Source organism: Colletotrichum acutatum (assembly GCF_030867785.1).
Source record: "Colletotrichum acutatum strain CBS 112980 chromosome Unknown BDZ83scaffold_38, whole genome shotgun sequence".
NCBI lineage: Eukaryota > Fungi > Ascomycota > Sordariomycetes > Glomerellales > Glomerellaceae > Colletotrichum > Colletotrichum acutatum.
In genome coordinates, this window is record NW_026849032.1 from 117,335 (window position 1) to 143,368 (window position 26,034).

Below are 26,034 nucleotides of genomic sequence, written 5' to 3' on the forward strand. Positions count from 1 at the left end.
CTTGTCTTACCTTATGTACCGGCCCCCGTCGTCTGTCTGCTTTGGACGAGCCTAGGTTCGAGCGAGGTTTGCGCTGGAGAGCGATACAGGTAGATGGTGTATTCGCATGGCTCGTAGTTGGACAGTGTGCCTGCGTGAGTCCACTTTAGGTGTTGGTAGCCCGAAGAGAAAAGAAGGGGTCCAGGGTATTCACAGCGGCGAAGCGAAGACTAAAGAGCGGACAAGCCATGTCTGGGCCTTGTTAGTGAGTCGGCTGGGCGACGAGACGAATTGAGCAAATGGTCGGGTGGGCTCGTCTCGACATGTACTGGGCAGACAGAAGTACGGAATATCGAGAGCCTACGTAGTAGAGACCGAGAGAGTGTGTGTGTTCCGTAATAAGGTAACCAATTTTCTCAGGTCGCTCCCACTTTTGGCTGACCTGACCTGAATTGAAATGGGTTGAGATGGGCCAGACGGGGCTCGGCTGCGCCTTACTGAGTGGGGAACTGCACATCCATGGTCTGGCTGGGGGGTGTCCAACGGGCAGCCAACCGGCAACTTTGAATGCGCCCGGGGACCCCTTGGATTTGTGGCTTTTTGGGGGGAAGAATGATGCGGATGGATGGATTGATGGGGAGTGGAAGGGCAGGAACCTGAGAAGGGAACGGAACCCAGTGAGCAGGCACCCAGCAAACTTCCCCCCCTGGTACCTACCTACTTGTACTTGTAAGGTAAACTACCTACAATGGAAGTAAGCAGATGCTGTGAGGGAAGGAGAGGTACATCGGAGAAAGTACCTTCTCTCCAATCATACGAATGCATTGGGAAATGTACTTCGAAATTCGAACCTCCTCATCCTATCCCTTCACGTCTCCTGCGGCTTCGCCCCGGATGGTGCTGGGCAACTGGGCTGCTCCCAGCACTTGACCAGCGCACTGATGAGTTCTCAATGACCGACAGCACCGAGAACCGAAGGCGAAGTGAACCTCCACTGGAATCATTCCATCCATCGTCTTACATACAATGTGTGAGCTGTCCGTGGCACGGGAGGGCGGCAGAGCGACAAGGGGCACCAAGGGCGAGTAAACGTGCGGACACAAGACCCAAGAACATGAAGTGAGAATGCTCAGCCACATCCATCTTGCAGTAGAATCATTTCCGTGTCGCACCTCAGGTCAGCTCTTTCACCTGCATCCCACCTCGGGCGCAAAGTCCCCCATAATTGAACCAAGAGCTGGGCTAATTCTACTGTCTTGTGCTGAGCTGGTCGACCGATCCGCACCTTACAGGCTCACCTTGACGGGGCATGGGCTTGAACGGGCATGGACAGGGGGTCTGCGAGATACATTCTCCAAAGTCACTTTTCGCAGAAGAAGGACGAGAAACTAAGGTACCTAGAGAAGGATCCCTGATGCCCATACCTAAGCTACGGAGTACTCTTTCAAAGTACTTGCTCCCCTGGCTCACTCCAACTCTTCCTTCCATTGAGCTGCTCTCCCGCGCAACAACATCCCGTCTTTCCTGCCTGCACCTGCACCGCCGACACCACCGACACCACCACCACCACACACACACACACACACACACACACACACACACACACACACACACACACACGCCGCTCAGTCAGACAGAGACACACCCACTCAGCCAACATTCCTCCCTCTCCCCTCCTCGAATTTTTCATTCTTCCATAGCACAGGCCAATCTACCACGCGACAAACACATTATCGGCTAGCAGCCAAATCGTACGGATACTGGAAGGAAAACAATTTGACAAAAGACTAGCAAGCTCGAGATCACGATATCGCGCCCGACGAATCGAGGAACGAAACCACGGCGACAATACGATACGAGGCGACCGCTGCAGTGCCCCCAAGATGCCGGGATTTTAGCACACCACTCCCGTCTTTCTCTTCTTTGCCTCAGTGCGTCTTTCGTTCACCCCACGCCGCTTCAACCGTCCCGCTTGCCTCTGTAGCAGCTTTCGACTACACGCCAGGCGGGACGCCTGTCCGAAACATGCGAATGCCTCCATCTGCTCCTCCACGAGACCTACCCCATCCTGAGAGCGTTCCAAGACATGCAGTGATAGTCCATCCTGGACGTGGAAAGCGCGTCCCTTCGCCGTCATTCCAACCCGTCAAGTCTTTACATTCGCTGTCGAGGCAGAATCCTCGCTCTTCTCTTCAAGGATCCCAATATCCTTCATCACACTCGCTCATGATGGATAGAAGCCATGGTCGCCGACTATCGCCACTGCCATCCCGAACCCGTAGATCTATCGTGGACTCCTTTGGCGCGCTGCTCACCATCGTTCTCGCCTGCCTCCTGATAACGCCTGCCTCCGCAGTTTTGATCCCTTTCGACAACTGCCTGCCCGACAGCTATCGAAACTTCAACCCCTTGCCGCTGCAATGGAGTCCCGTATATGTAGACGCTCGCTTCGACACCGAAAACCCAGATCACCTTCTTCAAATTATCGTATGGGGCAATGTGTCTGGTTCTCTATACAAGGTGGATTTGCCTGCTAAAGGCGATCCGCTCTGGAACGATTCTACCCACACGGATGGCAAAATTCTCGACTACACGAGGGAAGGGAACAAAGTCACAACTCTTGCCAGCAAGGTCAATTTCTTGACCTATGAGCCATTCAGCAACGTCTCTAGTTTCTGCAACTACAGCCTAGTCAATGGATCGTGTCCTCTTTCCCCTGTCTTCAATGACACGGCTATGTAAGCACCCCTTTGACCAGGGCAATTTTGTCGCAAGTCAACTGACATCCTTCAGTACCTACCCGTACGGAAACTTGCCCTCCGTCAACATCACGACAAAGATGGATTCGTCATATGCCTTTACATCCCTAGCCGCGACATTGCAAGTCATATACGGTGACGACTCTGCAAAACATATCGCGTGTGCTTCCGCCACTGTAACTCCGGATCTTGGAAATATACGCGATCTTCTGCGTTATCTGCCGCTTGTTGTTCTGCTCTTCGTAGGATTTGCGACCATGTTCGCCTCGGTTTTCAGCCCGTGGGGTTCGACAGATATATTCCACTGGACGACAAATTACGGACGAGATGCTGATCTGTTGCGCTTGGTGACTCCGGGATTTGGCGACTGCCTTCAATACATTCAATTTGTGGCTCTCACCGGAGGGCTGACTCTCAACTATCCCGGATTTTACCAACCAGTAGTCAGCCAGGTGGGTTGGTCCGCCCTGATGTTCAACGAGAGCTTCGTGAGCAAGTCCCCAGGCTGGCAAGCAATTCAAGACGGCATTTACGTGACCAATGGCACCTATGGGCTGCACCAGTATGCACAGATGGTGGGCATGACCGATGTCGAAGATATTTGGGCGGGAACGATGGTCTGGGTATGCGTCATCGTTGCGGCCCTTTTCGTTCTCATCCAAATCGGCTTTTTCTTCCGCTGGGTGCTCCGATTCATCAGCGATACCCCTGAAGAGGACCTCCGCGCTAAGAACATCCCATTCTCTGTGGGTAACGTCGTGCGTGTCGTCTTCAACTACCTCCTGCTACCCATTGTGGCACTTTCGACATTTCAACTAGTGGTTGCCAGTCAGTCGCGCGAGTTTGCTGTTGCTCTAGCTGTCATCACCCTTCTCATGTTGGTATGCTTTGCCGCATGGCTCCTTTATCTGATCTTCAGGACTCGGCCCCGAGCCGTCTTATTCGATGACCTGCCGACGGTACTACTTTATGGGCCCCTTTACAACACCTACTCGGACGAGGCTGCAGCATTTGCGCTTATTCCTGTCACGTTGACTTTCATACGCGGCATTGCGATCGGCGCCGTGCAGCCTGTTGGCATCGCACAAATCGTTCTACTTGCCATCTGTGAAGTCGTTCACCTCTTGACCCTTCACGCTTTCAGACCTTTCCAGTCTCCGACATCTATGAACGCCTACCACACGCTCTTTTCTGCCTTGCGTTTCACCACCGTCATGCTCATGGTGGCGTTCGTACCGCAAATGGGTGTCACGGAAGGTCCTAAAGGGTGGATCGGCTACACCATACTCCTTATTCACGCCTGTGTGCTGGTTCTTGGATTCTTCCTGAACGCACTGCAAACAATAATTGAAGTAACTGCGCGTCTAATGGGTGCTGGAGGAGATGATACACGGGGTCTACAGCGGGGCGGTTTATCAAAGATATTTGGCATGCGACAACTGCAACGTCGTACCTCTCGGAGGGAGAATGGCCCTTCAAGAGCCAGCCAACTGTCCACGACGGGCATGCTCGATGCCGATGAAAACTCAAAGACTGGATACGTAATGCGGGGTGGCAGATTGAGAAGCGAGTCGGCGGGAAGCGGTTTTCTCCTCCGAAGCCAGCAACGGAGTTCTTCCGCACTAGACAGCATCGACCCCTATACCGGCCAAGTTCGCAACTTCGACAGTGGCAGCAACTTCACGCCGACAACGCCAGGTGAAGTTAGTACGTTCTCTTTCTTGCCGTCACCTGCTGCGGCCACACGGCCCCCCGCTGCCGTCACCGTCGAGTCTGCCGATCCTTACTATCGACCTCCGCGACGCCGTGGCGACACTCTCAATGGATCGTCCACGTCCCTTCCTCACAGGGCCTCCGTCGCAGACTCTCGACGTTACAGCCAGGGAGGAGCACATCTTGGCGACGCTGCAGCAGACTTAGAAGCACAATTGTCAAGGGGCCCAACGCCCGCCCCTCAAGCCATCAACTTGACCCCGAGAGCAGACTACTCAACGAGAGAGGTGGACTTCTACTATGGCGTTCGAGGACCTGCTCTCAACTCGGAGGGAATCGGCCGTAAATTGAGAACTGGCCCTGCTGACCCGACCAAACCAATGGCTACCGCTGCAGGATGGTTCCGCAACATGTTTGGGGGCAAAACAAAGGAGAAGGGCAAAGGATTCGAAGTTGTGCGAAGCTCGCGGATGCCACCGGCCATGCGTGCAGCCGCCGACGCAGAGTACGACGCCGAACCCCCACCAGAGGGAATTCCGGTGGCCATGGGTGTTTTGAGAAACGGGCCCATTGAATCGGATGACGATGAACCGAAGAATAAAGCGGCACGGAAACACCTCGAGAATGCAGAGAACTCGGAAAATCTACTCAACGACGATGGTGTCTCGGTTATCTCGGTCGAATCGGAGATCGAAGAGATCCAAATACAGAAAGTGTCTGATGCACCACCAACCTTGCCAGGAATCGCGAGTTCTGGCAGCTTCAAGTTGCCCAGTCGGGTCCCTTCCAAGGCAAGCAGGTCAGCCTCACAGAAACACAGGCGCCAATCCACGGAGTCGGACATACCCGAAATACCTCGGAAAAGCTCAAAGAGAGATTCTGGCATGGGTCGGGGGCATTCCCCAGCTCCATCGTTCAACCTCATACCGCCGACGTCGCCAGCCGGGCCGTTAAATGGCGAGCCTTCAGGAAGCACAACAACACAGGGTAGCCTGACATCATCCCCAAACCCCGGGCGACTTCCCTTCGAGCGGACAGCATCTCATCAAAAACGGCTCTCTTCCAACGGTTCATCCCTGGAAGAGTTCAACATCCGTAGGACGCCAAGTACCGAGCGGCCAACCAGCTATGGGGTAGTCGCGCAGCACAGCATTAGTAGAGTCGACCCTGGCTCTGACCAGCATGTCGATTTACTAGGCACTTCTGCCGAGCTCGTCGACGAACGAGGGCCTTCCAGCAGGAGCTCGTCAGCGGGAGGCAGAGGTTAGTTAGTGCAGCTTGCCACTCTGTCAATGCGCACTTTCCTTCCCTTTTCTTCTATTTCATTTTAAATAGGTCACTTAATGCCATCTCAAGGAGGCTAATGAGTCTTATTGTACACGATGTATAATTCCACAAGAGGGGTAACCTACTTCCTCTGAGCAAGCGGAACGGGACATGGTCGGGAACGGAGTCCGGTTGGTACATTTGTCCTTGGGTGCTTATTAGCGACGGCGTCTTAAAAACTGGACCAGGCTGGTATCTGATGGGCGGCCTGTCATTCTTATCATCGATGATCTCGTTATTTTATGGACGATGGCGGGGCCAGGAATTACATGTAGTTAAGACACTGCCTCCACCAGGTTGCTCAGTCCTAGATCAACATCTTAATGAATGACTATTCTTTTCATTTGCCCGTCGTGTATCGCAGTCCCACAGAATTGCACTCTCCGAGTTTTCATCAACCAAGCAGCTGGGTTTGGCTTGTCTATTACGTACGGAACAGCCGGCCTTCTTCTCGGTCTCGGGTGCGCCGGACTGCGGTAGTCTATTACAGGTACACCACGAAAATTTAGTGACTTGCTGAGCCACTGAGTCTGAAGTTCATCCCAATCTGACAACCAAGAACACCATGATTGAGGTGGAAAGAGGTAATGGACCTGACTTATTCACCACTTAGCTATAAGGTAGCGAGCCGGTGAGGATCGGTGAGGGGGAGGTTTTCGGTGTCGAATGACCCCGCCATCGTCATGGCGTTATCGATAAGATCACAACGGTGCGATAAGAATTTTTTTCGACTGGCCCAGTTTGAACCCACCATTGCGACTCTGCCTTGCCTCGTGAGTGCAGCTCATTCCTCACTCATATCACTCAATCAGATTCCTTACGACCAATTCATGAAAAATCCACAACTCTTTAGCTAAGAATAATCGGATACTTCTGTGTCCAAACAACAGATTCCCATAACAAAATGGCGCCAACTCGCCCCAACAAAAAGTCGAAAAAGAGAACGCAAAAGAAGCCCGCTAACGCGGCACACAAGCTCATTGAAGCCGCCACAAAACTGACAGAAGGAGACTTGGAGAGCGCCTACTCAGCTGGCAAGGAAGCTCTCGATGTCACGGGTGCAGGGGGCGATTATGAGCTGGCGGCGTTGAACCTCCTGGGCCAAATCAGCATCGAGATGGGCGAGGTCGACGAGGCAAGGGCGTACTTTTTGCGCGCCGTCGAGCTGGACCCGGAGGGCGCCCTCGACGAGCGCATAGGCGGCGGTCCGGAAAAGTTTCTCTGGCTCGCGCAGCTGAGCGAGGAGGGAGGGCAAGACAGCGTCAACTGGTTCGAGAAAGGCGCGCAGTCGCTGCGGGGCCAGATTCAGGCGCTCGTAGACGTCGGCGACAAGAAGCGCAGCGCCGAACAGGGGACAGCGCTCGAGGAGAAGAAGCAGAAGCTGGGCGGGACGCTGTGCGCCGTGGCCGAGGTGTACATGACGGACCTGTCATGGGAGGCGGACGCGGAGCAGAGGTGCGAGGCGCTCGTCACCGAGGCCGGCCTGGTTGCGCCTGACTCGGCCGAGACGTGGCAGACGGTGGCCAACGTGCGGATATCGCAGGAGAAGATTGACGAGGCTAAGGCGGCGCTGACGAGGAGCTTGGAGCTGTGGGTCGACTTGCCGCCGCTGGATCCCAACGTGCCGGCGTTCCCTACGCGCATCAGCCTGGTGCGGCTGCTGCTCGAGGTGGAAATGGAGCAGGAGGCAATTGAGGTCCTTGAGAGACTCGTCGGCGATGACGACCAAAGCGTCGAGGCCTGGTATCTCGGCGGGTGGGCTCTATTCATTGCCGGCGAGAAGGCCAAGGCCAAGGGCGAGACGGCGCAGCTGGGCGAGGACGAGGAGGACTGGAAGGTTACGTGGGACACGGCCCGGCGGTGGTTGATGCGCTGCCTGAAGCTGTACGAGGCTCAGGAGTACGAGGACGAGAGGCTGGGTGAGCACGCCAAGGAGCTGTTCGCCTCTATCAACAAGGAGCTCGGTGAGCCCCCGGCTGGCGCAGAGGATGAGGAGTACGACGACGGCTGGGAAGATGCTGGCAGTGATGATGGCGAGGCGATGGAAGAGTAAATGGCATGGCATGATTGGCACCTTCATATAAGACAGCAACGTTGATGATAAACGCTATGAATACTGGGAAAGTTTTCTTCATCGACTGGGACTTGGGAGTTTGGAGTTTGGTACTAGGAAAAGTTGTCAAAAAGTCATGAGGTCCCTCTCTCTCCGCAGGAGGATCGTTCATCAAGGCATATATAGATGAGGTTTGAGAGCCACAACCGCAACCATTATCTTCTTAGATTGCCCCTTTCCAAAAAAAAAAACGCCAAGTAAATGCACTGAATTTGTTTTCCCTTCATGACGGATGCTATACCGCCTCAACCTTGAGTTTCTCGACACCCTCCGCCAGTCCCCCTTCTTCCTCGTCATCAACGTCAGCCTTGCCAGCGAGACCACGCTCCCATAGCTGCCTGCCCGTCAACTTGACCGGCTCCTTGACCTTGGCCTTCTTCAACTCGGCGAGGCGCTCCTCCTCCTCCTTCTCCTTCAATTCCTTCATCTCCTTGATGAAATCGTCGCGCCACTTGAGGAACGTCTCGGGCGTCACGGGTGTTCCGTGGAACTTCTTGTTCTCCTCGCGCTCCGCGGCAGCGGCCCGCTCTTCCTTCTCTTTCTCCTTCTCCTGCTTGCGCTCCTCGACGAGCATCTCCGCGGCCTCCTTCAGAGCCGACACGAGGGAGAAGACCATGGCCATCCCCAGGTTCTCCTGGATCGTCTCCTCGAGGCCCTGGAGGAGCCGCTCCTTGTCTTCCGCGACGCTGAACCACTCGTAGGGCGCGGCATCACGCACGGATTGCAGGTCGAGGGTGGGTGGCTCGTCGGGATATGCGTCTGGGTATCGGACCTGGAGGAACATTGTTGGCGGGTCCTCCTCTTCGCCGGGGATGTCTAGGGCGATTTGTATTCTGAACTCTGTCTCTGAGATATCTGTGAACTGGGGTTTAGTGGATGGGCTGGCTCAAGGTGGCATGGTGGGGTAATCGTACCGGTGATCTCATCTGGGAAGATGGATTCGAGCACCTCGCGCTCTTCGACTTGTTCTTCGCGCCCCATTTTGAGTGTCTCTATCTTCCAGGAGCGTTCTGGGAGCTTGAGGCAATGCGCTGGTTGCTGGGTTGTAACTACAAGACGCCGTTGAAGATGTAGCTGGCGGCTCAAAGATGGCCGTTGATGGCAGAGAGGTACGTACATGCATGGTGGTGGGGTGGTGAGTTGAATCCAGCTTAGCGTGGCTCTGACCGCCCGGCAATTCAAATAAAAATTTCAGAAATTCCCTAAGCAATTGCGACCGCTCAGTTCCCACTCGTGCAGTCCAGTCGCTTTGCTTTCTTTGTACGCCGAGAAAACGTTCACACTTTGCGATCGATATTCCGGCTGTCCACCACAACCACAACAGCCAGCCAATTCCTCACAATGGCTTCCACCGGCGTCAAGAGAAAGAGCGCCCCTGCCGCTGGTAAGGGTGTTGCCGACGGCAAATTCAACAAGAAGGCCAAGGTCGAGTCGAAGAAGAAGGCCCAGCCCGTCGAGACCCCCGAGGAAGATGACGAGGGAAGTTTCGAGGACGACTCTGAGGACTCAGACGACGGCGGCGTCCAGCTCACCCCTCGTGATCGTGCCCAGCAGGCTCAGGCCAAGGGCAAGAAGGATGGCGCCAATGGCGCTGACAAGAACAAGAACTTTGAGAGAGGTAAGGAACCTAGGCGATACGTTACCTAGCCGGCGCAAGCTTGCAATTGTGCTGACTATGTTATTTGAAACAGGCCAGAACTCGAGAGAGTCTCATGCCATTCAGAAGAAGCTCGCTCTGGAGCGCAAAATGGCCAAGCCCCTCGCCGACGAACTCGCTCGAACCAAGAAGATCTGGGAGAGGTTGCGGAGGAAGTCCCATGTTCCGTCCGAGGAGCGGAAGCAGCTAGTCGATGAGCTCTTCACCATCATCACCGGCCGCGTCAAGGAATTCGTCCTCAAGCACGACGCCACACGCGCTGTCCAGACCGCCCTCAAGTACGCCACGGCTACCCAACGGAAACAGATTACCCGCGAGCTGCAGGGCACCTACACCCAGCTTGCCGAGAGTCGATATGCCAAGTTCCTCATCGCCAAAATGGTTGTTCAGGCCGACGGCGAGATCAAGGATCTCATCATTCCCGAGTTTTACGGTAAGGTGCGGAAGTTGATCAACCACCCCGAGGCCTCATGGATCTTGGACGACATCTACAGACAAATCGCGACGAAGGAGCAGAAGGCCATCCTTCTGAGAGAATGGTACGGACCCGAGTTTGCCCTCCTCGAGCGCAGCAAGGACGAGAAGCCGACCTCCGACCTGGCGACTATCCTCGAGCAGAACCCCAGCAAAAAAGCCTACATCCTCAAGAGTCTCAACGACATGATCAACTCGCTGGTTCAGAAGAAGATGACCGGTTTCACGATGCTTCACGACGCCATGCTGCAGTACTTCCTCAATGTCGAGCCCGGCACGGAGAACTTCAACCTGTTTGTTGAGATGATCAAGGACGACGAGGAGGGTGATTTGCTGAAGAACATGGCCTTCACTCGGTCTGGATCCCGTTTGGTGGCTTTGCTTCTGGCCCACGGTTCCTCCAAGGACCGCAGAAACTTGCTCAAGGCATACAAGGACAACTTCGTGCTAATGTCGGGTGACCCCAACGCTCACATCGTGATCCTCACCGCTTTCGATGTCATTGACGACACGAAGATGTCATCCAAGGCCATCTTCCCCGAGCTGATTGGCGACGACAAGGAGAAGGCGACAGACAACATCGTTGTTTCTACATCAAATCCCTTCGCGAAGGCCACGCTTCTGTATCTGTTGGAGGGCCAGACCCGCGCTCTCTTCTCCGATAACATGAGCGACGACCTTGCGATTCTCAAGGAGGTTCATGCAATTCGCCAGACCACCAGTAAGAAGGACGCCGAAATAAGAAGGAAGGAGTTGATTGCCGTTATGTCGCCTGCGCTCATCACAGCCGTTGTCGAGGCTGCACCGGTTTTGGTCGCAGACCCCTTCGGTTGCCAGTTGGTTGCGGACGTTCTGCTCTCTGCGGAGGGTGACAAGACGGCAGCTCTCGAGGCCGTAGCAGCGGTCGCTGAGGGCGACCCTAGCGCGGAGCCCATGGAGGTGGAAGGTGCCCCTACCCCTGTCCACGTCTCGCGGACAGCATTTGGAGGCCGGTTGATCAAGACGCTTATTGCAGGAGGCAAGTTCAACAAGGAGACTGGCAAGGTCGAGTCCGTTGAGCCGCCATTGAAATTCGCCGATGTTCTGTACCCGATTATCAAGGACTACATTGTGGACTGGGCCACTGGCCCGAGTTCCTTCGTCGTTCTCAACATGCTGGAAGCCGAGGACTTTAGCCACGCTGCTGAGCTGAAGAAGACGCTCAAGAAGCACAAGAAAGACCTGCAGAAGGCCGCCACTGAAGAGACGGCGGAGCAGAAGGAGGCCAAGGAGGCCAGGGCTCAGAAGGATGGCGAGAAGGGCGCCAAGAAGGGCAAGAAGGGTGCAAAGAAGGCAGACAAGCCCGTGGGCAACCTTGGCAGCAAGCTTCTGTTGGAGAAGTTGTAAGCGATATCGTATAAAACGTAACCGGACTGGCGAGCAAAAAGTTTTCCAATGTTTTGAAATACCCACACAGGCGTGGCAGTCTGACTACCTGGTGTGTCGATGGCGTGCAATAGGTTTAGCTGGGGTGGTGGCATTAATAGATGGAGTTTGGTTTGGCTGGTTTAAGATTCAAAGCTTTTGGGCGTTGCCCGTCCATCGAGCGGTGACATGTTTTCTCTATCGCAACCGTCCTTGATTGAGATCAAGCCGCGCATCTGAGCCATTCCCGTCGGTTAGGGGCCACCCGTTTATGTCGGGCACTGTCTCGGTCCGTGACGCGGTGGCAGAAGCAACGGGTCTGATGCATTTGGCATTTGGGCTTGTGCGACGTTGCTGTTCCGTTTCCGTCGCCTGGTGATTCTGGCCCTTGCGTCTTCCTGCGAGGGGCGACATTCGACCCCTACCTAATGGAGCACTCATCCGCGAGCAAACACCAACGCAGTCGTCCCCCGAACGCGGCGGGCAGGGCCATGAAAGAATCGCGGGCCAGAACCGTTCTGTAGTACAAGATGGCGTTTATTGGACGTCTCTGTCTGAGGCGTGGGCACCTCTAGATTCCCGTGTAAGCGCAAGCTGGGGACTGTAGTGCTGCCTTGGCGGGATCGTCAGTCCGAATTTGAATGCCTTCAAGCACGGCATGGAAATGGCCAACATTCACCGGGTCACCCGAGCACGTAGGCCAGCGTGATAAAAGAGGAAGGTACGTTGCATGTAGGTAAGGTAGGTAGCTACCTTATGGTAGGCAAGGTAAGGCAGGCACGAGGTGAGGCCGGTCACACAACCGTCCCTTCCTTCCTTCCATCCCAAGTGACAGACCGCCAACCACCTACCGCCCGTCGAAAGCTCCTTCCTGTCCTCGGAAAAACTACTCCAGCCTGTCTACCTATCACTACTGAGTTGGCAGTGACACACATTTCTCTTCTTCGCTGATTCACTTTGGAGGAATTCCTTTTTGTTACCCATTCCAAAGTTTCTCATCGTCGCTCATTTATCACACCTCCATTTTGCCTCATCCTTCGCCATTACCATTGCCATCGTCATCGCAGCCACTGTTTCGATGGTGGCACACAACTCGTTGACCCATTGACTGTGTCAAACTTTCCTTTACTTATCACCATACCGGTTGATTCGTTTGAGGAAAAAAATCGTCAACCGCCATCATGGGCGGCTTCATTCCTGCGAGAGAGGCGAAGGTGTGCCCGATCGGTTCATACCACTACACCTGCTCCGGCTTCGAGGGTTGCTGCGAGGTCAACCCTTGTGAGACTACCAGATGCCCAGACGAGTACAACCCTTACTTGACTGCGACGGAGCTTCAGGCCCTGAAGACCATCGCATCTGTCGCCGCGCCGGTCTTGGTCTCTCCTACCTCATCCTCGTCGAAGGCGTCCTCCGCTACCACTGACAAGAAGGTCCAGTCTTCGACCTCCTCTGATAATCCGACTACCACCCTCAGCTCGCCCGAGCCGACCGCAACCGGAGGCATTTGGCTCACTGACAATCGTGGTTCTCCAGCTTCTACCATCGCCCCCGATGATTCCACTGGAACTCCGTTCTTCGTTTCTCCCCACACTTATACCCCAACGGTTCCTGTCGAGACCCAGGCCATCGACACTTCAGCTCCTGCCCTGGCGGTCAAGTCTGATCAACATGACCTTCCGGTCGCTGCGCAGGCTGGCATCGCTGTCTCTGCTTTGGTGGTAATCTGTATGGTCATCGCCGCCTACTTTCTGTGCACCAAGCAGAGAAAGAAGCTCAGAGCTTCTCGAGAGTCCATCAGCTCCATGAGCAAAGACGGACGCAAGCACAGTTCAGAGGACGAGACCAGCCAGCCGGCCATGACTACCAATCCGTTCTGTCCTGAGGAGGTCTTTTCCCCCTATGGAAGTAAGCTGCTTTCTACTGTCCACTGTCGTCTAAGAGAACAGAAGCTGACAAACTCACCAGGACGCTACGAAGAGCCTCAAACTCGCTTCAACCGAATCAATGATATGAGTGCCAGTCGGATGATGAATCACCCGGTTAGTCCCGATACCCGCGATTCGATGTCTACGCGGATGTCACCTCCGCCGATTCCTTCTCCTGCGATGTCGCCTGGCACATACAGAGCTGCTACAGCCAGCCCTGACTTCTTGTCTCGCACCGCAACAACCACTCCCGACGTGGGATATCGCACGGCCAATTCCACTCCCGACTTCACGTTCCGCATGACAACCCCGGACCACATGTCTCGGCTGGGTACTGCCACCCCTGAGCTCCATGGCCCCCCTCAGCAAGCAGCCATTGCTGAACTGGCCTCTCCTGGTCTGCCAAAGGTTGTCGAAATCCACAGCAGTCGTAGCGGCTTGCAGAAGTACAAGCCGTACCGCCCCGACGGCGGCTCACTCTACCCTGTGGCGGAGACCACTCCCAGCTACCTCACCGGTACCCTGAACGCCACGCAACATGAGCGCTCTGAGGGTAGATACGTGACTAGTTGGTCAAAGTGGGACCCTGCTGCCTGAGAGCAAGTCGGGAGATAGTGCTTGAGATCTTGAGGTTTGGTTCTGGCTCTGAGGAGAGGAAAGGAAATGATTTCGGTTTTCGGCTTCTGTCAGGCGTTGACGATACCCAGACTTGCTTTTCGGATACGCGATTGCCTGATCTTGCTGGTTCTTGTCAGAGTAAATTCAACGCACAATTGGGATGGTTCAAATGGAAATGCAACAAATGGAAAAGGGGTTTGGAGATTGAGATCAAAAGGTCAACCATAGCTAGGCCTATTAATAGTTATCTCTACTCCCCTCAATGAAGAAAAAGAAGAATTCAACTCACCTTGTTACTATGACCAGTGCCTACCTTAGGCCTTTAGTGATCAGTGAAGCATTTCAAACAACTACCTTTGAGAATCATTGCATCATTTGAGGAGTTCGGATAGAACCCTGTTTGCCGAATTCATGGGTATTTGGTATTCAACACATACTTAAAGACAATCTGATCCCCTTCCGATTTACGCCAAACATGCAATATATGCTTCTTGCGCAGAAGCACTTCCATAGCCATTTCATTTTCTCTCCCCTCGCCCTGAAACCATTGGCCATGCTGACTCCCTCGTTTTTTCAACCGCGGGACAGTGTTATGAGCGTTAGATCAAGGCTGACTTCATTGGGATTGCCCAGCTCCTGACACCCCAGCTCTCCGTCTCTGCCCCTGCCGGGCTGTGATGCAATGTGCCGGAGGTCAAGCCCGTCATCTGCTTTGAAGCTTGCTGATCTCGTCGAGGAGTATTTGGAGGTCATCGTCGGAGATTTTGTCTTGTAGGGACGGAATGAGTGTCTTGGCTTCTTCGGCCGTTTCGCAGCAAAGCGACCCTAGAGAGAAGGCAAGTATAGTTAGCATTTCCATTACTTCTGGTCCCGTCAGTAGCCCGGTGAATTTGGGTTGGGCGCGGACCTATTTGTGCACGCTCAAATTTGGCGAGCTGCTTGTGTGCGGAGAGCAGTCGCTCGACGGCCTCGACGTTCTCTTTCTGGCGGAATCGGGAGAAGGCATCCAGGTAGTTGAGAGTCTGTGTCAACATTCTACAGAGACAGAGAGAAGGAGCAACATTGTCAGTGGTCTGAGAATGCATAAAGAAGAGCGGCGACGAAGGACATCGCTCAAAGAGCAAGTCGCCATTGTGAATTAGACATACTCGGTCTCGTTAATGTTCTTGCGATCCATCTTGCGCTTGGTCACGAGCGCGTTGATGACGAGTGATGCTTCGGACAAGGTGAGCGTGTCGACGTGTTGGAATTCGCCGAGGTTGAGGATGGACGATGCCTCTTCGCTGCCCGGGGGAGGGGGCTTCGGGCGCGAGGTGGGAGCGTGGTGCGACATCTTTTGATTATCTGCGACTCGTGGTCGTTGATTCGAGGAGCGGGAGACTGTTCAAAAGTCCGCGCGGTCAATCAGAGAGTCAACCCTTTGCCGAAGGAGCTGGCGTCGCGTTGATTGTGGGGGGTTTGGACGAGACGAATGGATTCGCGGGGGTGTGTAGTATGAGCAGGCAGCCGTTGTCGGCGGAAGCTGGAGGTGAGAAGAAGGTGGGTTGTAAATGAGGCTGAGAATTTCCCAAAGGCAGGTGCTATGTCTTGGGAATGCCACCCCTGGTGCTTGCCTTGTCGCCCAGGGCAGGAAGATCCAGGTCGGGGAAAAAAAGAAGAGGATGTGTCCCACTGAGCGCGCCTCCCACTGCCTTTGGGGCTAGCGCAGGCACCAGAAGGGGCGCGGGGGGCGTTTATCCAGGGAGCTTGGTGTGGATTTAGCGACGGGGGACTTGTGTGCGCGGAAAGGGTGAGGTGTGCGGAAGGTACCTACCTGTCTGGGCTGGGCTGGCTGGCAAGAGGACTGGTACGAAGTACCAGCTCTCTCACCCACATCTCCCAAGCGAACCTGAGGCCAGATGGGGATATCGAGAGCGACTGTATGAGTACATGCTTCAGATATCGCATCGATGAGAACAATCTCAGAACATTACCATATTTCCCTTCCAAACAGTCACCAGCTGTGAGCTGGTTCGACCACTGAACTATGTAGGCACCTTCTGGCCCCAAGTGAGGATGGCCGTTCACTGACCTCGACGATAGGACCGTATTTGCGCTCATCGTGATCAACAAGGCCGGAGGCTTGATCTACAACCGCACATTTCACGAAGGCGGCCTCAACCAACTGACGACAAATGACTATCTTGTTTTGGCGGGAACGTTTCACGGGTGAGGAACCGAATGCCCTTAACTGTTCATAGCGAGGGGGAAATGCTTACGCAACGTTCAAAAGCGTCCATGCCATCACCGCCCGTCTCAACCCTCTGATGAGCCGGCAAGATGCTGCAGCCGCGGCAACCGCAGCCAGCGTGACCGCGGCTGGCGGGATACCAGCACGGCCTGAGCCGCCAACGGGACTAGAGGTCATGGAGACGGAGAATTTTAGGCTGCAGTGCTTCAACACCATGACGGGCACAAAGTTCTTGCTCTTCACCGATACGACTCAGACCAACATTGACGTAACGCTTCGGAGGATATACGACCTTTACAGCGATTACGTTATGAAGAACCCGTTTTATCAGCTCGAAATGCCGATCCGCTGCGAGATGTTCGAACGGAAATTATTATCTTACATCCGGGAAATCAACAATCGATAGGTTCAGAGCAACGTCGCCACGGATGATAGACACAGCGATGGAGAGGATGATTCATGGGAGTCTGATTTCGTTTGGGTTGGGTAACGCTCATTGCGATACGGCGTTTGCAGGAGTCAGAGGCCCTTCTATTGAGCTGCATGTTCCCCTAGGACCAAGGCAATATTCTATTTTACATACTCGAGGTAGTGATCAGGCAAAGAATGACTTAGAGACAATTCGAAAACATCTGTCTACGAAGTGTCCATTGAGTCGTCGTCCTTCTTGTCCTTCTTGCTGCTTGACTCGCCATCCTTGCCCAGGAGAGGCGCACCCTCACCCTCCTCCTTAATGTCCTCAAGAGATCCCTTCTGACCGGACTCGGCCTCTTCGCGCGCCTTCTTCTCCTGTCGTGCCTTCTCGTCCTCCATACTCATGCGAAGCGCAAGTGCCAGCTCCGGGTCCATGGCAGGGTCGAAGTCGAACTCGCCAAAGTTGCCGCCTGCGCCGCCACTCTCCATGCCGCCGCCACCGCCGCCGCCACCGCCGCTTCCGCCAGCATTGTCTCCGAGAAGGATCGGGCTCGAGATGAGCTGGTCGCTAAGAAGCTTGCTGCTTGGGGGAATGACGACGAGGTTGGAGCCCTCACCACCCTTGACGCTCTCGTTGAACGCTTGCAGCTTCTTCTGCGTGTCGTCGTCGTCCAGGTCGCCGAACAGTACGAAATCGACCGAAACGTTGCCCTTCTTCATCTTCTTGGCTAGCTGAACTAGCTTCTTCTCTTCCTCCTCGATGGGCGAGCAGACGAAGACGATTATCCGTTGTCGTTGGGACTTGTTCTGACGGTGCTTGAGGGCAAGCTGAGGGACACATTAGTAAAAGGTTTCGTGGCAACGATGACAGCGAATATACTCACGCCGGCAACTTGAATGCCAGTGGCAAGGTGTGATGTTCCCTTGATCTTGGTCTTCGTGCGGTGCAATCCGTCCAGGATCTTGCCCTGATCTGTCGTGAGGGTGACCAACACCTCGGGGCCCTTGCCACCCATGCTCATCAAGCCGACCGAGGACTCAGGGTTTCCATTTGTGATGGTCTGGAAAATAACGTTGACGGCGTCGGCTTGGGAGTCGTATCTTGTGGGTTGGTAGTCACCGTTGCGACTGCTTTCGCTGTTGTCGACAACGACCATCACCGCTTCGAGGACCATCTTGACGGTTCGGGCGGGGCACCGACGTGTGTTACGGGAGGAGGATGATGTTATGTGGAAATTGTGGAGTCCGAATGCTTTGTGATGTCGTCGACGAGCTTGGAATTGCTCAAAGGTTCGAGGATGGCGGTGTTGAGCGGTGTTTGATCGTGCGAGCTTCGGATGGGAAAGGGAAGCTTGGTGTTCGACGTGGGTTAAGGTAGGCAGGGTGGGAGAGCTCCTGCGTAAGGCAGTTCAGCCTGGTGACGCTGGTTGCGTGAGGTGCGAGTAGAGGTACCTGAGCGTCCGGGTAGTCATTGCCTGCATGTAAGTATCGAGACTCCGAGCCAGGCGCCTTGACAAACAGCCGTATCGGGAAGCCACCCTGTGCAAGTGCAAGCCCAGCTGTTTGAATTACAGGTATAGTCCGTACATCACTCTTCCCGCCGGACCTCTGTAACTAATACAGGGTTATAGATGTTCCAGTCTCTGTTCAATTTACTCTGTACTCCTACGAACCTCAACATGTCAATTGCCAGCAATGAGTCTTTAAAAGTTCGTATCTGCGATTTTTGATGGTACGTGCTGATTCCAGTAAAGACATTAGACGCGGTGGTAGGACTGCAACAGGTTGTACGGATTCGGATTTCACCTGGTCTAATAAGATACACAGGGCTACGGCTGCCGATTTTAGGTGGAACCTTTGGAGATCCATGAATGGCCGGGACTGGACAAGCTTCCATTGGCTTAGGTAAGGGCCTTACCCGCTGTCACGTTTGTTTACTTTCTAGAGCACTAGCCACTCATAACAGAGCCTCCGCCCCATCATCCTTAGCTCCATCAACTTTCACGCTCCCGTCGCGATCAGGCACGTTGCTCCAGCGCCAAAAGCTTTCACCCACAACGACTCGCAATCTTGAGCAGACAACATGCCTCCCGCGCGAACGAATAAGAGAAGCTCAGATGAGACGGAGCAGCAGTCCACGATGTCACAAAGACAGATGGTATCTGCGAAGGCTGGCACGCCTCCCATGCTAAGCAGCAGCCCGAGCAAGCGGCAAAGGCTTGGAATCTCCCTGGAGCAAAAACAGGCAATCATCGATAACTTGCAGTTAGAGAGTGAGTAAATCCTTCGTTCTTTTGATCGTGTCTTCTAATCGTTTCATAGTCACCGATCGCGCCAGGCGCCTGCGCGCGCAATACAACCAGCAGGCACAAACCCTTCGATCACGAATCCAGATGCGCGTCAATCGTGTTCCCAGAGCCATGCTGAAGATGACCATGGCCGACCTGGTAGCTAGAGCCTTCGAGCAACAGAAACGTCTTGAGGCCGCTTCGCGCCCGCCACCTGTTCCCGAGAAGGACTTTCCACCACGGGGAAGCCCGAATAAGCTGGCACCGCCAGCGCGCCCTGCTAAGCGACTGAGGTTTGTTTGCACATGAAATTATAGCATTTTACCTTACTGAAACAATGTTGTAGTGATGCTATCGCGGGCGGAGACAAGGAGAACGAGCAAATTCTCAACCCCAAAAAGAAGCACCGGGCTGCCCCAGCCCCAATGAGTTCGTCGCAAGTCCTGTCGCCCACCTCATCCAACACCCGATCTCTGGCACGCGAGCGACCGCCTTCCTCGCCGTCGAAATCCTCTCAGATTGCGCGACCGACATCGTCTCCCGTAAAGCAACATAACAGCGCCCGATCAGCTCTGTCGAGCATGGTGGAGAAGGCGAAGAAGACTAGTCGCACAGCTCCTTCGCGTCCCTTGAATGCGTCAACGGCCAGCTCGAACGCATCAGCGCCTGCACCTGCTACGGGAACAGCGCCTCCCACACGAACGCGACGAGCCAACACAACTACGGCAGCTAAAGCTCCGTCACGGCCTGGAACGCGGACTGGCAAGCGAGTCAGCGACTCCAGTGAGGGCAGCACCGGGACAGTTGTCAAGAAGACAACAGCAGGAGCACCCGCGAAGAGAACCGTAATGGGCACAATTAGAAAGGGAGTTGGCGCAGCAACTGCCAGGAAGCCTGCAGCGCCCAAGTCGGCTCCGGCATCTGCGGCGAGTACCACCAGAGTACTTCGGAAAAGGGGTTAGGTCTGCGGGGATTCAGGGGAGCAACCATTCTTTGTCTTGACACTGTCACTTTCATGGCGGGGTGTGTGCTGGGCGTACTTGGGCATAATCGCTATGGATTGGATTTACATGGCGTACTGGGAATAATGACAGAAACATGATGACGGCCAGGCATACTCAATTGATGGATTACGCCTTTCAAGGCTCAAGCTGTCGGGGCAGCCTTTTTCTTCTTGTCCTCGACCAACTCAATGTTATCCTCGGGTATCTCCTTATACTTTTCCAACAAAAACTCTTCAATCTCGTCGCTGACGTCTCCTTGAACGACAATCTCCTCGCTGCCGCTTGGGGTTTTGGTGACGGACGAGCCAGTCGCAAACTTCTTTCCAAACTCTTTGGCAACTTTCTTGTTCTCAAGACCGAATGACTCGAGACCGGAGACTGACGTGACATACTTTCTCTTGTTGCGCTCGATCCGCTTGATAGTGACCATACTGTTGGCCAACTTGTCGGCTTGCTTGGCCTCAGCAGCTTCGGCCTTGGCAGCCTTCTTTTGTGCGTCTTTGGCGGCTCGCTTCTGGGCGTCGACTGAAAGGGATGCGGTTGCTTGTTCAAGGGCCTCTATGGATGAAGTTGTGAGCATCTCGTCCTAGTGGCTAGAAGATGAGGTACCACGTACCTGCTGACCAGATTCTCGCATAAAGGTCGGGATGCTTCTTCTCCAGCCAGTCCTGGCACTTCTTTACAGTGCCTCCATACTCGCAGTACTAAATTGGGAGGGGTTCAATTAATGTCCCGAAGGCTTGCGGCGTTTCGCTTAGCCAGAACATACCTCTGGGGGAAGAGTGCAGACTACACGTGGGGTAATAAGTCAATATTTGAGCCTCGAGGATTTGCATTTTCTGTCAGTCAGGTTTGGGCGTATTGACTTACCACCGCAGTAAGTTACATGGCGGCCTTGAGGCTCACCAGAGGTCTCTGACTTGTCATTGTCGGCCATCACGATCTGGAAGAGCCGTTTGTGAAAGTAAAAGGGTCGCTCGGAAAGGATGTGAAGCAGAGGAATCAAGTACGTAGGGAACGCGTGCCTCTCTCTCTTCTCGGTCTTCCAAGGACGGCCGACTGCGGGGTTGATTTCGATGGCGGGGCAATGGATCAACTGCCTTAGCAGACCACCTCATCTTTGCTGCTTAGGTAATTGATGTGGCTGGTGATGCGGGAGGGGCAGTTACCTAGGCGAAGCTCCAGCCACGAGGAAGCTGACTGCCGCCGACCGCGCTGCCGCTGTCAATGTCAGGCTCCAATTCACTTCCCCCACAGACATCGCCAACAAGAAGCGAATACTCGGCATGCAAGTGATTCAACCTGCATCAACACCCCCGCCGCTCGCCGTTCGCATTCGGTGATGGTCTACGGAGTGCTTCTCCTCTGTTTCCTAAGGTGAGGTCACCGCCTTTGCTCTCGGCGGGACTGAAACGGAACATTATAGCTTGAGAACATTGACGCCCAAGCCTGAGCTCGGCGTATGTTGCTTCACGGATCAAGCAGTCAAGACCGATATTCCACCAGATTCTTGCATGAAGAGGCCGGATGAGCTTCATGCGATAGTCAATAGTTTGTTCTCCGCAAGGCCAGCTCAGAGACCTTTCAACTACTAGATGTAGCTTTGTCAAGTGACCAGCCATCCAATCGAGGTCGCTTCTAAGCGCCCGCCGAGCGCCTGTCATTGCCATTGGTCGGTGGCACGATAGTTCTGCATCCCCAATCAGGCTTACTCCCACCTTCCCGCCTCCCTTCTTCGCGCGCGCCAGCCAGTCGACGCCGTGGACGCTCACAAAGGCCATGTTCTGCTTCCATGTGCTTAAATTAGATTCTCTTCCTTGTGTGCCCATTGGCCAGAAGACTTGCTCTTCGCTCGATGGGTTAACCTTTTGGGACGGGGATGTGTTCGTCGTCTCCTCATCGCTGCCTCCCATGCGCCGGTAGCACATCCCCATTCGGGCCAATGCAGTGTGTGCAGCAGGCGCGCTGCATTCAAAGTGCTACCTACTGACTGCAATGCACCAGTCCAAAGATGCTGTGCTGTCCGTCTTGGGTGCGCATCTCACCGTTCCGTCATGCGTTTGTGTGTGCGCATAACGTGTTCGTACTTCGCAACCCACTCGCGCGGCCTACTAGTTAGCCGCCTCCCGCCCATGCTACTGATGTTGAGCAAGGCCTCATCAGAGTATATCACTTGGCCCTGGCCAACCGCCGAGCCTCCTCTATTCCTCCTTTTTCCTTTTCTCATCTCTTTCTCCGCGTCATTGCTGTTTGCAAACCAACCTTTAAGGCTTCGTTGATCGAGGCAGCCTGTCGTTTACACGATTTTCCTACTACCATTCAAATAATAACATTCACCAAAGCAACGACGCCGGCCGTCTTACGACCAAAGCTGTTTTTACACCCAACGTCGCATTTTGCCTATATTTATACCGTTACAGCACATAGGAACCGCAAGTCTATATCAGGATATCTGACTGCATAGGGGAAAATGGCTGAGATTATTCACTTACCCTCATCAACATACAGACCTCCTTCCCCTTCGCAGGCTCGGAGGCAGGGGAGGTCACTTAATACTATAATGGAGGAGGAGAGCGAGGATGTACAGTATGCCACCGACAAAAGGCAGCTTAGGAGTCAGACCTCAAACCTCAACATTGAGGCCTGGCTATCGCCCCTAAGCGACCACTTTCCCACACCAAGAGGCTTCCACTTCCTCTCCGCTCCCATCTTGCCGTCATCGCCATCGACCGTATCAGCCGATGAGAGCAGCTCTCCCTCGACATCGTCAAACCCGTGGAACAACAACCGATCAAGCGTCATGACCGATGTCACCGAGTTCGACGACCTATACGATGTCACCGATGAGGATGAGCCAACCTCGCTGCGCCGAGTACCATCCCGCAAGGCCTCCGTGAGGCGGCGCAACTCTGGTCGCAATGAGATGGCCAAGCAGAACGCGACTGGTGCTCGCAGAGCTTTGCCTCCCCTCGTCATTCCCGGCGCTCGGAATACTTCTACGGATGATTGGTCTGCTGCTAGTCTTAAGAAGACCCTCGCATCACCAGTGCCACCAACACCACCAACTCGCGTCGAGATGTCTCCTCAGGTCTTCTCATTCATGCAGGCGAAGCAGGCTCAAGAGATCCCTACAATCTCGGCACCACCATCACTCGATGGCAGCCTGAGCTCAGAGCAGTTGGCACACATGTCAGCGCCGCCAACGCCCATCATCGGCAGCGACAATGGCAAGGATGAAGACTGGTCGGGTGTGCGACTGCAACCCGGCGCGTTGGCAACTCTGCACGCCCTCTCTGGTGATAACGACAGCCTGCACGAGCACGATCAAGACCACTCGGAGCAGGTCCTCGAGATTCCTCAAGAGCCCATCCCCGAGATGCGCCAACAGCCTCTGCGCTTATTCACCAACATCCGTCCCGAAGCACCGCGCGCAGCCGTCCTTACGCCGAACTCCCGCCGTCAGTCTTTGGCCGATCTCACCAAACTCGACATTCCTTCCCCTGGCGGCTTCTTCTCTGGACTTTCTCCCAGGACAAGGACAACATGGCACATGCCCGCGGCGGCCATCGAGGATGTGGTGCCGCCAACATCAACCACCGCCGAGCAGTTCTACCGCTGCCCCTGGAACATGGACGCTTCCGTGCCTCCAGTGCCTTCAGCACCCGCCAAGCTTATCATCAACGATGCCGCTGAGGACTTCTATCGCAGCTCGATCCCTTCATCCTCTGCGATTGTAGAGCAGATTATCGAGATAGACAATGAGGAGATGGATGAGGATGACATGCCAACTGCCAGGCCCATCGTCCCCGCCAACGCCTCGAGCTCATCGGCAACGCTTGCTGAGCCAACCTCTCCCGATGCCGAGGACGTACCGACAGAGATCGTGACGGTCTACGACCCCGAGTATGCTCGCAAGCAACAGGAGGTTACCCTCTCAAACCTGGATCGCACCGAGCTTTGGCTCAGAGCCCAGCGCGCATACCTGAAGCCCGTCGAGGCTGCAGAGGAGATTGAGGAAGACAACAGCCTCGACACCATCCCCGAGGCCGCCGACGAGGAAGTCGAGCACTTCCCCGAGCAAGAGATCCCTGCTTCTTTGCCCAGGAAGAAGATGGTCCGCTTCTCCGAAGTCGTCTCCAAGACCGATATCCCCCGTCGTCTGCCTTCCAAGCTCTCCAGACAGGAATCGGCCTACTACCGCGCCTTCCAGGACTACGTCGTCCGTTCCAGCAAGCAGGACGTCATCGTCCACCAGCTCCCCCGCTTCGAGGCCCTCCAAGCCCAGCGCGTATGCCTTCGCGAATTCCACCGTAACCAGCTGCTCGGCAAGTACCAGCTCAGCGTCGTGCCCCAGTCCGCCAAGAAGCGCCTCAGCGCAAATGTTGCCCGCGGCGACGACATCCTCCACGACGACCCGGAGAAGCTGCGCCACGAAAAGGAACACGAGGCCATGTCCCAGATGGCCATGCCCACCTGGCACGTCGCCGCCATGAAGATGCTCAACGGCGGCAAGCTCATCTCCGCCCCCGTCGCCAAGCGCCTCGGGCGTCTTTCCCGCATGGCGCCCGGCCGCGACGGCGTCGCCCGCGACAGGGCCCGCATCCTCGACCTCGGAGGTCAGTCCGCGTGCGACTGGGCCTGGCACTGCGCCCTCCAGTACCCAAACACCAAGATTTACACCGTCACCACAAAGACGATCCGCCAGCTGTCCAACTCCAACGTCCGCGGCCCGCCCAACCACCGCCAGGTAGCCGTCGAACGCCTGACCCGCCTGCCCTTCAAGGACGACCAGTTCGACCTCATCTCGGCGCGCGAGCTGCACAGCATCCTCAAGTTCGTTGGCGAGAACGGCGAAGACGAGTGGGAGACGTGTCTCAAGGAGTGCATGCGCGTGCTCAAGCCCGGCGGCTACCTCGAGTTCTCGGTCCTCGACTCGGACATCATGAATGCCGGGCCCATGGGCCTCGCAAAGAGCGTCGAGTTCGGCTTCGACCTCAAGACGCTGGGCTACGACCCAAACCCGACAAAAATGTTCCTCGGCCGCCTCTCGCGCGCGGGCTTCGACGAGGTCCGCCGCGCGTGGATGTGCCTCCCCATGGGCTCCCGCCCCCAGTCACAACAAACGCAAGCGCAGAAACCTCTGCCCTCGCTGCCGCCGCTCGCCGTGCGTGAGAGCCCAGACGGCGAGGAAGTCAGGACGGTGCAGATGGAGGCCATGGTCACCGGCAGCACGGACGGCGTCGCCAACGTCACGGGCATCGTCGGCGGCTGGAGCTGGGAGCGCTGGCTGCTGCGGTGCGAGATGGAAAAGGTCAGCGGCGAGCTGCGGCTCGCAGACACAGTGACGGCCGGCGCGGCGATGAGGGAGGCCGGCAAGAGTGTGGAGGGTGTCGCTGCCATTGTCGAGGAGGGACGTGGATGCGGCGCCGGGTGGAGGATGCTGAATGGTTATGCGAGGAAGCCCAAAACCGGCACGGGACTCATCTCTGTCGGCTTTGAGATTTGAGAAGTGCTCGCACAGAGTCAAGCTGATGCCAATACATCTCCCCTCGATCTATCTCTCCATCTCTTATATATATATATATATACTACACCCCCATTTCCTTTTGTTTCCCCTTTCTTTTGTTCAGACGCAACGATGGCAGGAAGGGGTACGAGCAAGGAAGTGACGGAAAATCAAGTACAAGGCCATGGAAACGTATGTGCATATGGGCTGTAATGAACTTTGCGGGCGCGCGCGGGGCTGCGGTCAACAGGCGCTGGAGGCTTGTGCATGGGAACGAGGATACCGGTGGTTGACTAGATGTCGAGCACTTTGAATAGGCTTGTTCTGGTATTTTAATAATACTTTGACCTTTCGGTCAGCAACCTTGGCTTCTGCCCTCAAAGGCAATGTGCTCCATGAGATGTTCGCTCCAACCTGTTTTTTATGAAAGACAAGTACGTCTAAGGCTAGGAGGGTTGGTTACCACCGAGGAGATGCTTCTTGCAGAATGTTTGTCGTCAAATAATCAGGCCACCAGGGACCTTTGGTATCGTTTCATTAATAAGTTAAGCTGTATCGAAAAGTATTACAAACCTGGGGGGTATTTGGGGAAAGATGATTCCAGCCTATACATGATACATA

General features: G+C 55.0%; 12 protein-coding genes across 12 annotated transcripts; 7 read left to right on the forward strand and 5 right to left on the reverse strand.

The window, feature by feature from the left end:
* Positions 1–2,208: 2,208 nt before the first annotated feature.
* On the forward strand, positions 2,209–5,719 carry BDZ83DRAFT_575888 (uncharacterized protein; the record flags this gene model as incomplete). Its single annotated transcript, XM_060504867.1, has 2 exons — positions 2,209–2,717; positions 2,773–5,719. 2 exons carry the CDS (start codon positions 2,209–2,211, stop codon positions 5,717–5,719), a joined length of 3,456 nt encoding a protein of 1,151 aa, XP_060365824.1.
* Positions 5,720–6,393: 674 nt separating this feature from the next.
* On the forward strand, positions 6,394–7,978 carry BDZ83DRAFT_282354 (TPR domain-containing protein). The gene is made up of 2 exons (XM_060502141.1): positions 6,394–6,486; positions 6,668–7,978. The coding sequence occupies exon 2, from the start codon at positions 6,682–6,684 to the stop codon at positions 7,828–7,830; it is 1,149 nt and encodes a 382-aa protein (XP_060365825.1). The 5' UTR covers positions 6,394–6,486; positions 6,668–6,681; the 3' UTR covers positions 7,831–7,978.
* Positions 7,979–8,125: 147 nt separating this feature from the next.
* BDZ83DRAFT_718937 (ubiquitin-conjugating enzyme/RWD-like protein) lies at positions 8,126–8,871 on the reverse strand (the record flags this gene model as incomplete). Its single annotated transcript, XM_060512127.1, has 2 exons — positions 8,126–8,745; positions 8,805–8,871. 2 exons carry the CDS (start codon positions 8,869–8,871, stop codon positions 8,126–8,128), a joined length of 687 nt encoding a protein of 228 aa, XP_060365826.1.
* A 360-nt stretch (positions 8,872–9,231) lies between these two features.
* On the forward strand, positions 9,232–11,407 carry BDZ83DRAFT_718938 (CPL domain-containing protein; the record flags this gene model as incomplete). Its single annotated transcript, XM_060512128.1, is given in 4 exon segments — positions 9,232–9,508; positions 9,582–9,690; positions 9,700–9,985; positions 9,995–11,407. Coding segments are annotated over 4 exon segments (2,085 nt in total).
* Positions 11,408–12,606: 1,199 nt separating this feature from the next.
* On the forward strand, positions 12,607–13,950 carry BDZ83DRAFT_718939 (uncharacterized protein; the record flags this gene model as incomplete). Its single annotated transcript, XM_060512129.1, has 3 exons — positions 12,607–13,333; positions 13,394–13,493; positions 13,554–13,950. The coding sequence occupies 3 exons, from the start codon at positions 12,607–12,609 to the stop codon at positions 13,948–13,950; spliced, it is 1,224 nt and encodes a 407-aa protein (XP_060365828.1).
* Positions 13,951–14,372: 422 nt separating this feature from the next.
* Positions 14,373–15,619, reverse strand: BDZ83DRAFT_618371 (RNA polymerase Rpb4). The gene is made up of 3 exons (XM_060508073.1): positions 15,120–15,619; positions 14,879–15,006; positions 14,373–14,796 (listed from the first exon to the last, which is right to left on the reverse strand). Exons 1-3 carry the CDS (start codon positions 15,302–15,304, stop codon positions 14,675–14,677), a joined length of 435 nt encoding a protein of 144 aa, XP_060365829.1. The 5' UTR covers positions 15,305–15,619; the 3' UTR covers positions 14,373–14,674.
* A 192-nt stretch (positions 15,620–15,811) lies between these two features.
* Positions 15,812–16,722, forward strand: BDZ83DRAFT_282464 (sybindin-like family protein). The gene is made up of 3 exons (XM_060502142.1): positions 15,812–15,999; positions 16,054–16,179; positions 16,244–16,722. Coding segments are annotated over exons 1-3 (492 nt in total). The 5' UTR covers positions 15,812–15,997; the 3' UTR covers positions 16,608–16,722.
* A 115-nt stretch (positions 16,723–16,837) lies between these two features.
* Positions 16,838–17,790, reverse strand: BDZ83DRAFT_575751 (von Willebrand factor type A domain-containing protein; the record flags this gene model as incomplete). Its single annotated transcript, XM_060504847.1, has 2 exons — positions 16,838–17,443; positions 17,500–17,790. The coding sequence occupies 2 exons, from the start codon at positions 17,788–17,790 to the stop codon at positions 16,838–16,840; spliced, it is 897 nt and encodes a 298-aa protein (XP_060365831.1).
* Positions 17,791–18,755: 965 nt separating this feature from the next.
* Positions 18,756–19,865, forward strand: BDZ83DRAFT_575783 (Borealin N terminal-domain-containing protein; the record flags this gene model as incomplete). Its single annotated transcript, XM_060504852.1, has 3 exons — positions 18,756–18,888; positions 18,938–19,196; positions 19,250–19,865. The coding sequence occupies 3 exons, from the start codon at positions 18,756–18,758 to the stop codon at positions 19,863–19,865; spliced, it is 1,008 nt and encodes a 335-aa protein (XP_060365832.1).
* Positions 19,866–19,957: 92 nt separating this feature from the next.
* Positions 19,958–21,002, reverse strand: BDZ83DRAFT_282491 (translation machinery-associated protein 22). Its single transcript, XM_060502143.1, has 4 exons — positions 20,778–21,002; positions 20,677–20,696; positions 20,524–20,611; positions 19,958–20,465 (listed from the first exon to the last, which is right to left on the reverse strand). Exons 1-4 carry the CDS (start codon positions 20,842–20,844, stop codon positions 20,050–20,052), a joined length of 591 nt encoding a protein of 196 aa, XP_060365833.1. The 5' UTR covers positions 20,845–21,002; the 3' UTR covers positions 19,958–20,049.
* On the reverse strand, positions 21,002–22,109 carry BDZ83DRAFT_282553 (uncharacterized protein). Its single transcript, XM_060502144.1, has 2 exons — positions 21,077–22,109; positions 21,002–21,020 (listed from the first exon to the last, which is right to left on the reverse strand). The coding sequence occupies exon 1, from the start codon at positions 21,839–21,841 to the stop codon at positions 21,215–21,217; it is 627 nt and encodes a 208-aa protein (XP_060365834.1). The 5' UTR covers positions 21,842–22,109; the 3' UTR covers positions 21,002–21,020; positions 21,077–21,214.
* Positions 22,110–22,132: 23 nt separating this feature from the next.
* On the forward strand, positions 22,133–25,768 carry BDZ83DRAFT_618384 (methyltransferase domain-containing protein). Its single transcript, XM_060508074.1, has one exon. It carries the CDS (start codon positions 22,378–22,380, stop codon positions 25,411–25,413), a length of 3,036 nt encoding a protein of 1,011 aa, XP_060365835.1. The 5' UTR covers positions 22,133–22,377; the 3' UTR covers positions 25,414–25,768.
* Positions 25,769–26,034: the final 266 nt, after the last annotated feature.

Bases quoted from the DNA above. Each gene is read 5' to 3' on its own strand.
- BDZ83DRAFT_282354 (XM_060502141.1), top strand. From the start codon at position 6,682: ATGGCGCCAACTCGCCCCAACAAAAAGTCGAAAAAGAGAACGCAAAAG.
- BDZ83DRAFT_618371 (XM_060508073.1), bottom strand. From the start codon at position 15,304: ATGTCGCACCACGCTCCCACCTCGCGCCCGAAGCCCCCTCCCCCGGGC. The intron at 15,007-15,119 runs GTATGTCTAATT...CTGTCTCTGTAG, and splicing joins AAGAACATTAACGAGACCGA to AATGTTGACACAGACTCTCA. The intron at 14,797-14,878 runs GTCCGCGCCCAA...CCTTCTCTCTAG, and splicing joins ATTTGAGCGTGCACAAATAG to GGTCGCTTTGCTGCGAAACG.
- BDZ83DRAFT_282464 (XM_060502142.1), top strand. The intron at 16,180-16,243 runs GTGAGGAACCGA...AACGTTCAAAAG, and splicing joins TTGGCGGGAACGTTTCACGG to CGTCCATGCCATCACCGCCC.
- BDZ83DRAFT_282491 (XM_060502143.1), bottom strand. From the start codon at position 20,844: ATGGCCGACAATGACAAGTCAGAGACCTCTGGTGAGCCTCAAGGCCGC. The intron at 20,612-20,676 runs GTATGTTCTGGC...CTCCCAATTTAG, and splicing joins TCTGCACTCTTCCCCCAGAG to TACTGCGAGTATGGAGGCAC. The intron at 20,466-20,523 runs GTACGTGGTACC...CTTCATCCATAG, and splicing joins TGCGAGAATCTGGTCAGCAG to AGGCCCTTGAACAAGCAACC.
- BDZ83DRAFT_282553 (XM_060502144.1), bottom strand. From the start codon at position 21,841: ATGGGGATGTGCTACCGGCGCATGGGAGGCAGCGATGAGGAGACGACG.
- BDZ83DRAFT_618384 (XM_060508074.1), top strand. From the start codon at position 22,378: ATGGCTGAGATTATTCACTTACCCTCATCAACATACAGACCTCCTTCC.